General features: G+C 42.8%; 1 protein-coding gene across 1 annotated transcript in view; it reads right to left on the bottom strand.

The window, feature by feature from the left end:
- Positions 1-2,146: 2,146 nt before the first annotated feature.
- The window catches only part of LOC139912433 (calpain-2 catalytic subunit), a 24,352-nt gene continuing 8,863 nt past the window's right edge, over positions 2,147-17,635 (bottom strand). Inside the window, exons 5-21 of the mRNA XM_071900217.2 lie at positions 16,332-16,500; positions 15,060-15,143; positions 14,856-14,941; positions 13,941-14,015; positions 12,884-13,044; positions 11,558-11,727; positions 10,773-10,784; positions 9,844-10,055; positions 8,406-8,442; positions 8,052-8,117; positions 7,886-7,943; positions 7,205-7,269; positions 6,331-6,399; positions 5,618-5,696; positions 4,852-4,968; positions 3,067-3,125; positions 2,147-2,389 (exon numbers count right to left, since the gene is read on the bottom strand). Of these exons, the coding sequence (XP_071756318.2) occupies positions 2,366-2,389; positions 3,067-3,125; positions 4,852-4,968; positions 5,618-5,696; positions 6,331-6,399; positions 7,205-7,269; positions 7,886-7,943; positions 8,052-8,117; positions 8,406-8,442; positions 9,844-10,055; positions 10,773-10,784; positions 11,558-11,727; positions 12,884-13,044; positions 13,941-14,015; positions 14,856-14,941; positions 15,060-15,143; positions 16,332-16,500 (1,543 nt within the window). The 3' untranslated portion in view covers positions 2,147-2,365. The remainder of the gene's footprint in view (positions 2,390-3,066; positions 3,126-4,851; positions 4,969-5,617; positions 5,697-6,330; positions 6,400-7,204; positions 7,270-7,885; positions 7,944-8,051; positions 8,118-8,405; positions 8,443-9,843; positions 10,056-10,772; positions 10,785-11,557; positions 11,728-12,883; positions 13,045-13,940; positions 14,016-14,855; positions 14,942-15,059; positions 15,144-16,331; positions 16,501-17,635) is intronic.

The raw sequence follows: 17,635 nt of genomic DNA, 5'->3' as shown, positions 1-17,635 counted from the left end.
TGGAGGCAGAGGTGTGTTCCCTCTTGGTATACTCGACCAGAGTTAAGCTAGACACAGTAACAGCGAGAACTTCCGGTCACAACCTTCAAAATAAAAGTCGTAATGTCCAGCGTGTCTTTCAACGCTTTTAGAGTAATAAAAAATTAAGTATACTGAACGAAAATATGAATGCAACATGTAAAGTTTTGGTTCCATGTTTCATGAGTTAAAATATCCCATACATTTTTAACGTTTGCACAACTTTGTTTACATCCCTGTTACTGAGCATTTCTGTAACTGTAAAATCTTGAAAATGCTGCATTTCTATTTTTGTTCAGTGTAAATGAGAATAGATAATGCATTTAAGGAGAAATCTGTAGTAAATGAAAATGTAACTGCTGGTTTTGCAAAATGTTGTCTCCACAGCAAGCAGAGACCAGGACCAGAATCAGTTTTATTGGACAATAGATTTTGCACAAACAAAAGATTCAACCTGAAGTCAAACTTTATTTGTAGCAGATTTCATACAAAAATGTTTTTCCTTCCAATCTAAAAATATAAACTGGGTCATTTTGTTGATGTCTGGTCGGAGTCCAGATCAGCTGAGCCGGTCTGTTCTGTTCTGATGTGAAGCTGCACAGTGTTCAGTTTTGGTGTTGATCTGGTCTCATCTGCTCTGGACTGGTTCTGTCTTCAGACGTCTGGACTGAACTGGACCTGGTCTGGAGTCTGGACTCTGGTGTGAGAACGTAGGAACTTCCTGCCTAACGTTTACAGCCTGCAGAGTTCAGAGGTTCAGAGCTTCAGACTGACCTGAGATCAGCTTTATGCAGGTTGTGTTTCGGTTTATATTTGAAGCTGAAACCTTCCCGTCCTTAAGACTCTCTTCCATCAGGATCAAACATAATCCTTTTAGTATCAAACAGCAGCTTCACTCATTTTTATTGTAATGATTCCATTTAATATTTTGTCTGATTTTTGTTCTGAACGCTCAAAACTTTTTCTCCTATGAAGGTTTCTGCTGTTTTCTGTGTTAAAGTGAGACTGAATTTTACGCTTTTATTTTGAAGGCAATATTTCTTTACTTCCGCTCTTGTTGGCGGCAGCTTGACGCAGCCGCTGAGAGGAAGGGTGTGTTTCTGTTGGAAACCAAACTCTCTGCCACAAACACACACACACACACACACACACACACACACACACCTGTTTGTCTGTCTCCTCTTTCCCTGCCTCACTCTCTCCACCCCTCCTCTCTCCCTCCCTCTCCTTTTTCTGAACACACCCCTCTCTCCTTTCTTTACTTCTCTTATTCACCTCTCTCTCTCTCTCTCTCTCACTTTACAGTTTTTGTGTGCCCCCCCTCCCCCTCCCACCTGTGGATCTTATATTCATCCTGACATTCTGATTGGTGTCTGAGCAGCTCTGCAGCTTGAGCTCTGTGTGCTGATTGGCTGAAGTGTTTCCTGTATGAACAGACTGTGACGAGTTCTGCAGAAAAAGTTCAAATCTGCAGTTTGTTGAAAACAGACGAACGCTTGAAAGAGTTTTTCTGTTGGCAGCAGAAGGAACTCGTTCCATTTACTCTGTTACTGTACCTGAGCAGCTTTTTGTGGAGCGTTTCTGAGTATTTTTCAGTACTTTGACTTTTCCTTCAGTCCATCTCTCCTTCAGTACATTTTAAATCCATCCATCACAGAACAGATTGTGTCTCTCCATCAGCAACAGAAACTGGATCAACAGAAACTGGATCAACAGAAACTGGATCAACAGAAACTGGATCAACAGAAACTGACAAACTGTGGATCCATTCACAGTGAGAAGAGGAATCTGACTTTACTTTGTTTCTGCACTTTATTTTGTCGTTTCTAATGTTTCCAGTGAAAAGAATCTAGTTTGAACTCTGACCTCTCTCCTGTTAGAATCACATGGAAAAGATCACAGCTAACAACGTTCTCTGTTCTAAAGAGGAACTCAGGAACTTTTACTCTGACCACATTTTAAATCACACACTTTTTACTTTACTGAAGGAGATTTTAACACCAGAACTTTGACTTCTACTGCAGTAAAATATCACAGTAACAGTATTTCTACTGGAGCAGACAGTCCAGGACTCTTCCCTCCACTGTGGTCTGGATGTTTGTTCAGTGTTGAAGTGACTGAAAGTGTAAATGATCTGGTTCAGCCTCATCTCTAATCCTCATCCATCTCACTTGATGTCAGACTGAGTCCTGAATGTTTTATTGTTCATCATGAAGTTTCACATCAGCGTTACACTTTCTACCATGAAACATCTACAGACATGAAGACATCATACTGTTAAATTAATATCAGATTCTCTTCACATCATCAGTGATGAAGATCCAGCTGCTGCCAGACTGCAGTCAGATCAGTTGATGGCCAGGCAGAGCCACTGAGAGGAGGAGGAGGAGGAGGAGGAGAAGGAGAAGGAGGAGGAGGAGGAGGAGGAGGAGGAGGAGGAGAAGAAGAAGAAGAAGGAGGAGGAGGAGGAGGAGGAGGAGGAGAAGAAGGAGAAGAAGAAGAAGAAGGAGGAGGAGGAGGAGGAGGAGGAGAAGAAGGAGAAGAAGAAGAAGAAGAAGGAGGAGGAGGAGGAGGAGGAGGAGGAGGAGGAGGAGAAGAAGAAGAAGAAGAGTTACTGATCAACACATCCTGCATCAGCTCAGTGGTAAATAATAACACAGATTACATGAGAGGTGACAGATGAAAGAAAGAGAAATAAGACTATTTAAATTATTAATAATTTAAATTATAATTATAATTATTAAATGGTATATATAAAACAACATAACATATAAAACATGCTTGTAACATGCAACAACAGCATAATACAACAACATAACATAAAACATAACATAATATAATGTAATATAACATGAAAAGATATAACAGTAAAATAAATCAAAGCAGTGGAGGTTTAATGGTAATCGAGTGTTTCCATGCAGTTCAGTCAGTTCAGATATACTGCAGTCTGTCCAGTTATAAAGCTATTGGACCAGTATAGTACTGTAGTACTACTTCTGTAGTACTGGTACTGTACCATGACAGAACAGTGTAGTACTGTAGTTTTACCTGCTGCACGTCCAGTTCGATCTTCCCTCGGTTCTTCTTGTCCAGAGTTCTGAATATTTCTGTGGAGGAAAAAAAAACTTTATTGAAAAGAATAAAACCCTGAAAGTGCAAACCTGCAGAACCCGGTCCAGTGATTCTCCCTCTGCACAGGAAGTTAGATTTTATTTAGGAAAGGTCAGTTACTGTCAGAAAAGATGAAGATAGATTTCTGAAACTCGTCAGAATGTTTTGAAATAAAGTTTTCCAGATGTATAAAGGGTCAGAAATACAGTCTGGCTGCTTGGACAATACACACACACACAGACACACACACACACACACACACACACACACACAGGAAGTGAGTGGCGAGGCGCTGTGGCGACAGCTGTCCTGCAGATGGCGCTCTCTAGCTAACATCATTTACTGTTTGAATGTTGCATTTATTTTCCTGTGCAGTTTGTTTCCATGTTGAGACGTTTTGGAAAGAAGAAATAAGCAGATTCATTCTGTCTGTAATGACCTCATCCTGTTGTGGAAAATGTTTTGGATTTCCTTTAGTATATACAGTATATATATATATACAGTATATATACTGTATATATACAGTATATACTGTATATATACTGTATATACTGTATATATACATTATATACTGTATATATACTGTATATATATATTTTACAACACATATTGAAGAATGTAAAAATACTATGCTTAACTATTTTCTACTCAATAAGATCAATAAGAAAAGCTGTGAGATATTTGTCTCTCCTTTAAGGATGTTCATGTTTTACTTTGATCTTTCTGTCTAACTTCAGTTCATGTGTTGATCTTTCCAGACTGAGGAGAGAACAGAGTGAACAGAGTGAACAGAGTGAACAGTGTGAACAGAGTGAACAGTGTGAACAGTGTGAACAGAGTGAACAGAGTGAACAGTGTGAACAGAGTGAACAGAGTGAACAGAGTGAACAGTGTGAACAGAGTGAACAGAGTGAACAGTGTGAACAGAGTGAACAGTCAGAACAGAGTGAACAGAGTGAACAGAGTGAACAGTGTGAACAGAGTGAACAGTGTGAACAGAGTGAACAGAGTGAACAGAGTGAACAGATTGAACAGAGTGAACAGTGTGAACAGAGTGAACAGAGTGAACAGTGTGAACAGAGTGAACAGTGTGAACAGAGTGAACAGAGTGAACAGTGTGAACAGAGTGAACAGAGTGAACAGTGTGAACAGAGTGAACAGATTGAACAGTGTGAACAGAGTGAACAGTGTGAACAGAGTGAACAGAGTGAACAGAGTGAACAGTGTGAACAGAGTGAACAGATTGAACAGTGTGAACAGAGTGAACAGTGTGAACAGAGTGAACAGAGTGAACAGAGTGAACAGTGTGAACAGAGTGAACAGAGTGAACAGAGTGAACAGTCTGAACAGTGTGAACAGAGTGAACAGAGTGAACAGTGTGAACAGAGTGAACAGAGTGAACAGTGTGAACAGATTGAACAGAGTGAACAGAGTGAACAGAGTGAACAGTGTGAACAGAGTGAACAGAGTGAACAGTGTGAACAGATTGAACAGAGTGAACAGAGTGAACAGAGTGAACAGAGTGAACAGTGTGAACAGAGTGAACAGAGTGAACAGTCAGAACAGATTGAACAGAGTGAACAGATTGAACAGAGTGAACAGAGTGAACAGTGTGAACAGAGTGAACAGAGTGAACAGATTGAACAGAGTGAACAGAGTGAACAGAGTGAACAGAGTGAACAGTGTGAACAGAGTGAACAGAGTGAACAGTGTGTGACTCACTGAACAGCAGCTCCAGGCGGATCAGGCAGCCGACAAAACAGTCAAAGTCGATGGCGTAGCGAGCGTCGGCGTAACAAGTCACGACTTCCTGGATCACATCGCTGTTCACCTGGAACCCTGCAGAGCGAGGGAGTTCCATGTCAGGACAGGGATGTGGCTTAATATCTGGATGGAGCTCTGTACTGGGATTATGTGTACAACCTCAAGTCCCTGTAAACCCAGTAAAGAACATTCTGGAACCCCTTCAAGCATCCTGGAACCCCTCAAAGACCGCTGGATCCTCCTGAAGGACCCCAGAACCCCCTCAAGGACCCCTGGAACCCCTTCAAGTACCTTGGAACCCCCTTATGGACCCCAAGAACTCTGTCAAGGACCCCTGGAACCCCCTAGTGGACACCTGGATCCTCCTGAAGGACCCCTGGAACCCCTGTCAAGGACCCTTTGGAACCCCCTGAAGGACCTTCGAACCCCCTGAAGGACCTCTGGAACACCTTGTGGACACCTGGAACCTCCTTCAAGAACCCCTTGAACCCCCTCAAGGACCTGATCTGGGGGTTTTATAGCTTTCTATACAACGGTTTCTAATGCCATGTGTTCTGACTGACAGTTTTCTCCAAAGTAGTGAAGATAAGAATTAAAAATTAGTAGAAAACAACAGCAGGTCAGTGGAGGCTCATGGGAAATATCAGCATGGTTTGGTGTTTTCTGAACTGAAGCTTCATCCTGTCTCAGTAACAGCTTGTTCTGTAAACTCAGCAGTCTTTACCGGCTTCAGCCAGCGCTCCTCGCAACTCATGGCTGCTCATCGTCCCTGAGCCGTCCGAGTCGTGGCTCTTAAAGACTTCCTGCAACACAGAAGAAGAAGAAGAAGAAGAAGAAGAAGAAGAAGAAGAAAGAGAAGGAGATGAAGAACTATGTTAGAAACTCAAGTGTGTCGTCCTTTACTTCTGTCGTTCATTACTTCTCAAGACCTATATGTACAAAAAGGCCTTTTCATCATTTTACTTGCATATTTTATACTGAACTTAATTCAATTCTTATTCAAATTCTTTTTCTTTCATTGTATTACTCTTAGTGACAATAATATGTTTTATTAACAAAGTTAAAGTGCTGTAAAATGCAAGCGACAAAACAAGCATTCAACAACCCTAACCCAGCTCTAACAAAGGAAAGACTGGTGCTCTGTCCCCAGAGCTCGTTAGGAGTCAGAGCTCGTTAGGAGTCAGAGCTCGTTAAAACTGATACAAAACATGATATTGAAGAATCATAATGACAGACTGAATGATGGGTGAGCAGAAGTGAACAACAGCTCAGCAGTGAAGCCTGGCAGCAGTTTGGTCTGCTGGTTACAGAGACTGTCCTGTAACTGGAGGGTCACAGGTTTGATCCCCACAGCCATGTGACCCTGCCTTCCCTCACCGTACTCAGTGTTTTGTCAGCTATGGTACTTGAATTAAAACCTCCATCTGTTGTCCTCACCAGGTAGTTCTGGATCTTGGTCCAGAGAGCGTGGAACTCCACCAGGCCCAGCTTGGCCGAGCCGTCCCTCTGAGCGCCCGTCAAGGTTCAACCAACAGGAGGGGCAGGTGAACAGTTACCTTCTTAAAATGTCTAAACTGCTCTAATGTAATCCATTAGATCAGAGGTTCTCCATCATGGTCCATGGAGGTCAGAGAGTCTGCAGACCAACCAAACACTACAGCAGCTCATCGCTGACCGGCTCCTCCGGTCTGGTTGAGCTGCTGTAGTGTTTGTCTGGACTGAGACCTGCAGACTGTCGGCTGCAACGGAACTGAACAGACACCAGATTACTAAAATCAGTACTGCAGTCTGATTACTTGCAGTTACTTTGGAATTGTTTATCTCCAAAGTTGATCAAATGTAAAGTAAAACAGACTCCGGTTCGGATTCCAATTTAATTTTGAATAGCCTCATTATAATCATCTAAACCCTTATTTTGAATGTTTGTATCTATGATACCAAAATACATTTCTGCCTTCAAAAACACTTCTGAGTAATCCAATGAGTAATCTCCTATTTTTTCTAACAGTAGTCTAATAAGAATTGGTTATAGTTACCACATGTTGTCATTATATTGCTGTACTGACATTACATCACTGTCACTGACCAACCTGCTTGCTACAACAACTTCGGATTATTTAAAATCCTCTGATAATAATGAGTGAATGTCTTGACTGGCTGGAAAACACATGAGATCTATTTGACCAGACTGAGATCCACCAGCACTAAGTGAGCTGACTCAGTGAAAAACAACGCTAGTCAGTACAAGCAAGGAATACATCTACTTCAGATAGATAGTAAAGTATAAATGATCTTTATATTTAGAGGATACATCCAGCATGCTGACCATGTGCCGGCAGGTCCGGAGACTGAAACCATCCGTTTTAACATCGGATCCTTGGAAGTGACACAACAGGGAGGTTCTTTAGTACAACACTAATTTATTTCATGGACTTCACACACACAGAGGCTCAGCTGAAAAGGCTTGCAGAGCTGCAGAACCTGGAGGAACTGCCTCCAGTCTTCATCCAGCAGCACAGTGAAGGTTTCAGCTGCAGTCTTCATCAGCATACGCTTTGCATAGACAAAACATGCTCACTGTGCTGCTGCAGGAAGACAGATCTCTCCTGTTTTCTTATGTATCTGTCAGGTTCCTACACAGGAAAGGAAATGGTGGAAGAAGAATTGGGGAAGTTCCAGGTCTAGGAAAGTTGCACAAAATTGCACAAAATATTGGAAATGTGTTGAAAAATATTGTTTTGTTGTCCTGCTGTCCAGCTACACGTTTTCTGACCCCTGTCATCTCCCATATTCTGATGTTTATCGCTGTGAAGAATAATCTTCATCTATAAAGTGATGTTGCAGAGTTATTCAGGGCGAGCCAATCAGCCAAATCATCAAATTAAGAAAAGTGTGCAAAAAGTATGACATTTTCAAATTGAAACGGTGTAGGAACCCTGCAGTATCCATTCTTTCAAAGATCTGAGATGAAATGAAGTTAAACTGTTCTTACTCTGAGCGACCACTTTGTCCAAAATCTGTTGGAGCTCAAAGGCTGAAATCTCTGAGTCCTGTCAAACAGGAACACAATAAAACATGAGTGTTTTGTCTCCTATCAGTTTGACAGGAAAGTAGTCGATGATTTGGAAATTAAATACTTAGATTATTGTAAAAGTTACATTTCCAGCGATCTGGACGAACAGATGTTTGAAGTGGGGGTCCACATCGTTCTCTCCAACATCAAACTGGAAGGAAAAGATTTACTGATCTTAGTGAGTTCATTTGTGACAAAATGATTCATAGCTCTACATTAAACCTAATGATGGTTCTTTTTAAGGAACGGAAGCAAACTGAAGTCCTTGGTCGGCTCAGTCAGACACTTACAGAATGGACCCTTTATATTTTATAGATACAGTATTACATAATGAACTTATCCAAAATGGAAACACCATGTTTTGGAAATTAACTGAAATATCACATAGATGTTGAATCAGTTTGAAGCAGAATATAACGTAAAGATGTGTGATACGAACCTCCTTGATGTTGACGTCTACATCCTCCTCCATGGGACTGAAACACACAGAGAGAGATTCACTACAGAGATAGGACTCACTATAGAGAGATAGGACTCACTAAAGAGATAGGACTCGCTATAGAGAGATGGGACTAACTAAAGAGATAGGACTCACTATAGAGAGATAGGACTCACTAAAGAGATAGGACTCGCTATAGAGAGATGGGACTAACTATAGAGAGATAGGACTCACTATAAAGAGATATGACTAACTATAGAGAGATAGGACTCACTATAAAGAGATAGGACTCACTATAAAGAGATAGGACTCGCTATAGAGAGATGGGACTAACTATAGAGAGATAGGACTCACTATAGAGAGATAGGACTAACTATAGAGAGATAGGACTCACTATAAAGAGATAGGACTCACTATAGAGAGATATGACTAACTATAGAGAGATAGGACTCACTATAAAGAGATAGGACTAACTATAGAGAGATAGGACTAACTATAGAGAGATAGGACTCACTATAAAGAGATAGGACTCACTATAAAGAGATAGGACTCACTATAGAGAGATATGACTAACTAAAGAGATAGGACTCACTATACAGAGATGGGACTCACTATAGAGAGATAGGACTCACTATAGAGAGATAGGACTAACTATAGAGAGATAGGACTAACTATAAAGAAATAGGACTCACTATAGAGAGATAGGACTAACTATAGAGAGATAGGACTCACTATAGAGAGATAGGACTCACTATAAAGAGATAGGACTCACTATAAAGAGATAGGACTCACTATACAGAGATAGGACTCAATATAGAGAGATAGGACTCACTATACAGAGATAGGACTCACTATAAAGAGATAGGACTAACTATAGAGAGATAGGACTCACTATAAAGAGATAGGACTCACTATAGAGAGATAGGACTAACTATAGAGAGATAGGACTCACTATAAAGAGATAGGACTCACTATAGAGAGATAGGACTCACTATAAAGAGATAGGACTCACTATAGAGAGATAGGACTAACTATAGAGAGATAGGACTCACTATAAAGAGATAGGACTCACTATAGAGAGATAGGACTAACTATAGAGAGATAGGACTCACTATAAAGAGATAGGACTCACTATAGAGAGATAGGACTAACTATAGAGAGATAGGACTCACTATAAAGAGATAGGACTCACTATAGAGAGATAGGACTCACTATAAAGAGATAGGACTCACTATAGAGAGATAGGACTCACTATACTTAGACTCACTGCCTGCCTGTCTGTCTGTCTGTCTGTCTGCCTGTCTGTCTCTCTGTCTGTCTGTCTGTCTGCCTGTCTGTCTGCCTGTCTGTCTGCCTGTCTCTCTGCCTGTCTGTCTGCCTGCCTGTCTGTCTGTCTGTCTCTCTGTCTGTCTGTCTGCCTGTCTGTCTGCTCTCTGACCTGGCGGCGGCCTGTTTCTCAGTGAAGACCCTCAGGACGAAGCTTCCCTTGCGGTGCGGTTCGAAGGTGGACGGGACGATGGCGTACTCGCCGGGCGGCAGTTTGAACCGGTCGCACTCCTCCCTCAGGTTGATGAAGCTCCGGCTGCGAGCCACAGCGTTCACCTTCAGCAGGACGTCCGGACCCAGGCGGACGTTACTGCGGCCCTTATACTGCTCGCAGGGGAAGGGTCGGCCATGTTGTCGTTATAAAAAATATGTAAATATATCTACATTTATATCAATCAACATCTAGACTTCAGACTAACGGAGACCAGAGACCGGTTACTCTTTACAGAATCAGTGTCTTCTTTTAAATCACTTCTTAAGACCTATTTTCTACAGATCTGCTTTTATGTAATGACACTTCTTTTCCACTGTTATTCCACTATCACTAAGAAACCAAACTCGTTAACTGTATCCCTGGAATGTCCTTAATATCTCATTAGATAAACATTAATTATCCATTATAATTAGCATAGCTTTAAAAAAGTAAGGTTAGTATTATGGGTTTTTAAGGGATTTGTTCATGGGTTGATTCGTGGAGACACTATAGGAATTAAGGGTTTTTTCATGACTTTTGTGCAGGTTTACAGGTTATTAATGAGTTATTAATGGTGGGTTGCTGTCTCCCTGAATTTTACATTAAATTAGATTTAAAAAGTAAGGAGTGAAGATTAAGGGGAGTTTAGGGAGGTATCGGTGGGATCTCCTCCATTAACAACTCCTTTAACTCATTTAAATTTGACATAAATTAAGGTGTGAATTAATGTAAATGAATGAAAATGTAAGGTTATTTTAAGGGATTACTGGTTCATAGAGTAGGTTGATGTTACTCCTCATCTTTTGATCCCTGACCCTAAACCTCTTAGTGTTGTTAGGTGTTCTCACCTCATCAGGAACCTGGAGGAAAACACAAAAACAGGGAAATGTAAAAGATAAAGAAAAAAATCACACGCATCCAAACTCGAGCTGGGTGATATTGACAAAATCAAATATCACAATATTTTAGAAACCGTACTGATCATCAAGTAATGTGTAATCATTACTGATCATTACTAGTCATCATAACATTTAAGTTATTTCATAATGTTATGATAATCGAAATCCCAGACGATATCTAGTCTCATATCACAATACAGATATTATATACATACATCGCCGATACATCGCCCAGCTCTGATCCACACCCACTTTATCTGTGCTCTTACAAAGTCACTTTCAACACATCTGTGTTTCTAGTTTGGGAAACAGATCTGAGTCTGTTGAAAGGTTTGGAGTTAAACTTGGGAGTATTGTTGTTCAAATAGGTCGAAGGAAATAAAGTTTAGATCATAATTCAATGTTAAGCTCTAATGAGAGTTTGCTTACAGAGTTGTCTGATTAACAAACATGTTGGGCTCCTCTTCTGTTAGCTGAAGAATGGACAGAGTGTAAAAACATAAGAGAGACGAGGTGACCGAGGTTTTAGCTAAAAAGTTATTCCTTTATAAAGTTAGTTCCAGAAAAGAAAACCTACATTTTCTCAGAGTCATTACTAGAAGCAAGAACACATTATTCTAGTTCTACTATTTCCAGTTGGCTGGCAGAGGAGTGGAAGTGGCTGTGGACCTCGGTCATCATGTCTGACGTGCAGATGTGTTGAAAGTGACCCGTCCTCGTTCAGGCCGGCGTACCTGGTAGATGGCGAAGCCGATGGTGTTGAGGTCGCGTCCGAAGCGCCGCTCCCTGCGCCCGTCCTTCTGCATCAGACCGACCAGGAAGGTGCAGCCGTCCTCGCCGTCGTGAGGCTCGTCGTCCACGTCTTCCAGACGGATGACGAACTGAGGGTTGGAGCAGAACGTGGCTGTGGAGAGGACGGGACCGTCAGCCTGCTTACCGGTACTAATACTAGTATTAATACTAATACAAATACTAATAATGCTAATGCTAACACTAATGCAGACGCTCCATCAGCTTTTGTCTTAAATCTTATTTTGACTCCAGTTTGTACAATGGGTTTATGAGTCTGATGTTTGCTTTTATTTCACTGTCAAAGCACTCTGTAAACTCTGTTTTTAAAAAGTGCTATACACATAAAGTTTATTATTATAATTATTATTATCAATATGCCAGAATGTCTCCCTGTGCTGCTGTGTGTAGGAGCCTGTAGGATTTCCATCAGGTCCTAAAGGTCTGGCAGGAAGCTTCACACACCAGCTGATGATCCTGCTGCTGAACCGGAAGATTGATTTTCCATTTCACATTTCTCCACGATAATCTAACTGCCTGTGGAAATGTTTGTCTAGCTAGTAGAAGATTAATTTCTAGTTTCCTGGTTTCCTGATAAGGTGAGTTGTGTCATTTTCCAACATTCGGCTGTTTGATTTAGGTTTTGCATTTTGTTTGCTGGACTTCTTCGTTGTAAGTGTCCTTTGTGGATGTAACATTAACATAGCAGGCTTTGCTTAGTGGATGCTAGCAGAAGCACTATTTGTTAAACACTGTTAACTGTTAAAGCCCATTTACTGTCTACATCTAGTTTACATTTTATGTAATTCGATTTTTAAACATTTACTTGTTTTTAAAATGCAAACTTTGCGGTGTCAAACCTAGTTTGAACTGAACTGCTGTCCTGCTGAATGAAAAGCGAAGGATGAGACAGTGAAGTGTTTTGAGGATTACTTCCTGTCAGCTGACTGACGGGAGGCGGAGCGCAGCGCTGAGACGAAAACACTCGACTCAGCTCAGTGAAATCAGGAGAAAACAGAAAGTCTGGCTTCATGTTTCCTGTGATGGATTCTCTCGCTCTGTGGAAGTTTGTTTTTCATTCCGGACAAGAAGGAATGAAGGAGGGAAACGAGCGCTGAGATCTGAACTGTGCTGACTGAGAGGAAGCCGGACCGCTGGACTGACTTAAACCACCTGGACTATCATTTATGTTGCAGTGAGCCATTATTGCCGATTTGATTTGATAGCACAAAAGTAACGCTAAGCTAGTTTTCAGTGGTTATTTGAAGCACCTGAGAAGTTCCTGCAGCCTCCGGCGGTGGAGCCGACCCGCCACATGCCGTCAAACTGGGAGTAGCTCCAGCGGCTGAGCCTGTCGCCGGTCAGCGTGTCGGGGGTCAGGTTACAGATCTCCAGTCTGGAGAACTGACCCAGGAAGTCTGGGTAGGACATCCTGCAGCGAGCAGGAGGAGAAGAAGAAACTTAACAACACACTCCAACACACTACAACACACTCCAACACACTCCAACACACTCCAACACACACCAACACACTCCAACACACCCCAATACACATCAATACACTCCAACACACACCAACACACTCCAATATACTCCAACACACACCAATACAGTCCAACACACACCAACACACTCCAACATACTCCAACACACTCCAACACACTCCAACACACTCCCACACCAACACACTCCAACACACTCCAACACACTCCCACACCAACACACACCAACACACTCCAACATACTCCAACACACTCCAACACACACCAACACACTCCAACACACTCCCACACCAACACACACCAACACACTCCAACACACTCCCACACCAACACACACCAACACACTCCAACACACTCCAACACACTCCCACACCAACACACACCAACACACTCCAACACACACCAACACACACCAACACACTCCAACACACTCCAACACACTCCAACACACTCCAACACACACTGTCAGGTTCAGTTTAGTCAGATCATTTGTATTTTAACAGTTTAGTAATTTACCTGACATTTCCATAGACCAACTGATTCAACCAGGGATTTAACCTTTGACCTTTCAATTACAGGAGGGCTTCTCTAACCACTAAGTCCACACACACACACACACACAGCTTTCTGCACTGGGACTACATGATTATAGATGTAGATGTATTACATACAGCGAGTCTCTTCCCTGACCTAAATGTTGCAGCAGGAAACAACACCAGTAATAGTTTCATAGTTTCCACCACAAAGTCAATCTAGTCCTTAAGTCTCATTCACCATCAATCAATCTTAATTCTGTCATCATGTGATCCGCAGCAGTGAAACCCACCAGAACTCTCCGTCGTCGGCCGAGTGCTCCAGCTTCGACTTCTCCTCCGGCCGGACCCCGTCCCATTCCTTCGAGCTGACAAGGAACCGCACGTTAATGACAAAGTTGTTTTGCTCTTACAGTCTGTAATGAGTGCAGACTGTACACAACAACACAATGAATAGTTGGCATGTTTTTGGGCTGCTGATATCGTCAGAAACTCGCTGGCAAACCACAACCAGAAGACAGTGGAGTCGTTTCTCTGATACGCCTCGTTCTGCGAAGGGAAAGCCACCGAGGAAATGAACCAAACGTTTCTCTGTCCCAGACCAGTCGGCTGCACTCTGAGCCTCAACCTGGTTTTACAGGAATAACCTTCACTGTATTTCCATCTGCTGCCTTTCTCAAACAGCTGTAGCGAACTAATTTGCCTCACAAGTATCTCTGTCAGAATCAGAAACTCTCGTTGAGTAAAATATTTCAGTACTCTTTCCACCTCTGACATTATATCTACAAGTTGTAGTTTTTTAACATTTCTCAGAGGCAGGAATAATCTGATTGGTTGAGTTAAACCTCAAGAACCATTTTTTTTGGAGCACAAATTAGCAAACCTGAATGGCAAAGAAGGAACTCTGGTCAAAGTAAAGATAAAAATATATTCATGTTCTCATCATGATGTTGAAGGTAGCTAGCTAGCTAACTAGCTAACTCAGTATGGTAGATTGTATTGTTTCAGTTAGCAGCAGAGCGCTAGGCTTCATAATATCAGCTTCCTCCTCTCTCACCTCTTCTTCACTGAGCTTCAGTCTGATGTTACTGAGACAGAAAACATGCGGTTCTCTGGCTCCGCCCACCGAGGTTTGAGAGCGTTATTAATTCACTTAGCCGGTCCAGGGATTTGAACCGGCGACCTTCTGCTCACAGTCCAGTACTCACTCGTCGCTCCAGGCTCCGGTCCACTCCACCTGGCCCCACGGGTTCCTGATCCTCAGCAGCTCCACCGGAGAACCAGACCGATGGACCTGTGGGACGCTCATATCTGTCATTCACATTTACCTTCTGGTCATTTATCTGACTGTCATCCAGAGCGACTGACGGTGGTGAAACAGCAGAAGAAGCCTTACTTCCTGTCTGTCTTACCTCCTCTGCTGCGGTGATGGAGTAGGCGTGGCCCTTCACCAGCTTCTGACCGGTGATGGCCTCCGTGTCGTTAGAGCTGCTGATCTGTTCAGACGGACACACAGACACCAAGTCAGAAATCAAAGGTTCAGAGGTTACAGGTGACGTTTAGATAACTGTCCCAAGCACGATTAATGCAGTCTCAGCCAATCAGAAACCAGTATGTCTCCTTGTTTTGACCTGTAATAGACCCTTTTCACAGTCATGGCTGACGTGCTTCCTCTTCGTCTCAGCAGGTTATTGATCGGTTCTCAGCATCACCAGCAATGTTAAGACTTCCTGTCTGACACTGACTGTGTTTCGACCTCAGACTGGAGCAGCAGTGAGTTTCCTCCTCCATCGTCTCCTGAAGGTTTTGAAGCTGCAGATTGTTTTACGGTCGCCGCCATGATGACATTTTTTGGAGCCGGAGCAGCCAAAGAGAGGCAGAGGGCGGAGCCAAGGTGGAGGGGGCGGAGTTTGGGTCGTCCGCAGAGCCGCAGCTCCGCCTGCTATTGGCCCGTAATCGACGACCTGTCAATCACTAGGAAAACAACCCTGTGTTTTATCTGTTTTATCTGTTAATGACACTATTATTTTGAAAATCTCCATAAAGACACACATTAGAAGAAGTGAAATCAGCTGCTGAGACCAAAACCTCTTGTGGAAAAAATGTCTTGACTTTATATTTTATCAGAAGTTGGTTTTGGTCCGTTGACTTGATGGAGTTGGAGGTCTGGAGGTTTGGAGGTTTGGAGGTTTGGAGTCTTTCTGGACTTCAGAGGAACTGCTGCTGCTTCAGGACTGGATTCAGCATCCACCTGAGGGTCTGGATGCATCTTTCAACACAGAATATAACACAGTACAGGTGTTGTCATTAACATATCTTCTGGAACATTGTAAAACAGGGATTTGATTGAGGGCCACAAGCTAACTGGCTAACTAAGGCTAAACGGTAATTTCTGTGCTGTTAGCATTTAGAGCCCCTCGATCAAATCTCTGTTTTCTAGTCTCTCAGTCTTCTGACAACAGACAGATCTGTCAGTGACAACAGCTGTATTGTGTTCTACACTATGCTGAAAGACAAAATCAGTGATCACAGACAGAAAGTCGCTTCTTAACATTGCTGGAAATGGTGAGAACCGACCCATAACCTGCAGAAGTACGTCAGCCATGCTGGTGAAAAGGTGTACAGTGGTGAAACTGTGCAGCTTGTATGAATCTCTGTGAAAGAGAGTAAAAGTTGTTGTTTACGTCGATGGAGCAGCCCAGCAGCGAGCCGAGCTTCAGAGCTTTCTTCATGATCTTGAACAGAAAGGGCGGAGCTTCCTGCAGCTTGTACGACTCGGCGATTCCTCCGGTGAAATCTTCAAACCCCTCGATGGTGGAGCCGCCGCTCAGAGCCTCGTACGAGCCGCTCACCCTGCAGGGAGGACGCACCGCCGTTACTGGGACAATCTGATCAATTACTCTTTACTAATCACATTACTTTACTTATTCCTCAGCAGTAATTAGTTCCCTTCCTCTTTCCGTTACTTTGTGTTTCGTGGTTTCTCCCTGAGTTTCTCATCGCTGTGTTTCTGTATCAGATGCTTTGATAAACTAGCCTGGTAAGACCATCCTGATCACGTGACCTCACATCCTGTTTCGCTCCTCGGATCAGTCTGGACTTCCAGCCGCCCACATCGATTTCCTGAAATTACAATGTAACCGGGCCAATCAGGGACTGCGTCGTAGTTGATGACGTGAAATACAGGCCGCCGCTGGCAAAACAGTAACGGCGTCTCCCGAAGCAACGAGCGGTAACGTTAACGTTAGCAGAGTAAACACAGCCATAAGTGCAGTTATTGCAGAAATAGACTCAATAACAACAATTAAACAAGAACAAGAGTACGCACTAGCGGAGTTTCTCGGCGGAAAAGACGTTTTCGCCGTTCTGGATTTCCGACTGGATTTGAATTTGGATTCGCTGATTGGCTGAAGGAGTTTGTCTGTCAAGGCGAGTACTCCCGCCCACTGCAGGAAGTCCAGACTGATCCGTGGAGCGAAACAGAATGTGAGGTCACGTGATCAGGATGGCGTTACCAGGCTACTGATAAACTGGATGTTGTGTTTCTCTCTGTGGAGTTCTGCTGAAACACAAAGTTCACAACAGACCAGAATGTTCTCTGATCCTGACTGAGATCAATTCAAAGTAATGGGAAAAAAAAGAAAATGTCAAAGGAGAGAACAGAAAAGGTTGAAGGAGGTTCAGTAGCCCCTCCCCCCGGTAAAACTATTCCCGATCTAATAGGTCTTTACTTTCCTCTGGTGATGTGTCTATCAGAACTGAACAACAGACGTTTTTTTGAGGGTTTTGTGATGCTGAACAAATCAGAGCGAGCAGCAGGGTTTAATATGTAAACCAATCAGTAAAGTGCTGAGTCAGCTCCTGTATCTGCAGTGTTTGTGTTCCAGGTTGTGGCCGGTAGTGAGTGTTTACTGAGCAAACCTTCCTCCACCCAGCCGCTGATCCGCCTCACAACACACACACAACACACACACACACACAACACACA

The sequence above is a fragment of the Centroberyx gerrardi genome, chromosome 3 (genome assembly GCF_048128805.1).
Source record: "Centroberyx gerrardi isolate f3 chromosome 3, fCenGer3.hap1.cur.20231027, whole genome shotgun sequence".
In the NCBI taxonomy this organism is placed as follows: Eukaryota; Metazoa; Chordata; class Actinopteri; order Beryciformes; family Berycidae; genus Centroberyx; species Centroberyx gerrardi.
Note: the sequence above shows the minus strand (reverse complement) of the source record. Positions and strands in the feature narration are given on the sequence as shown.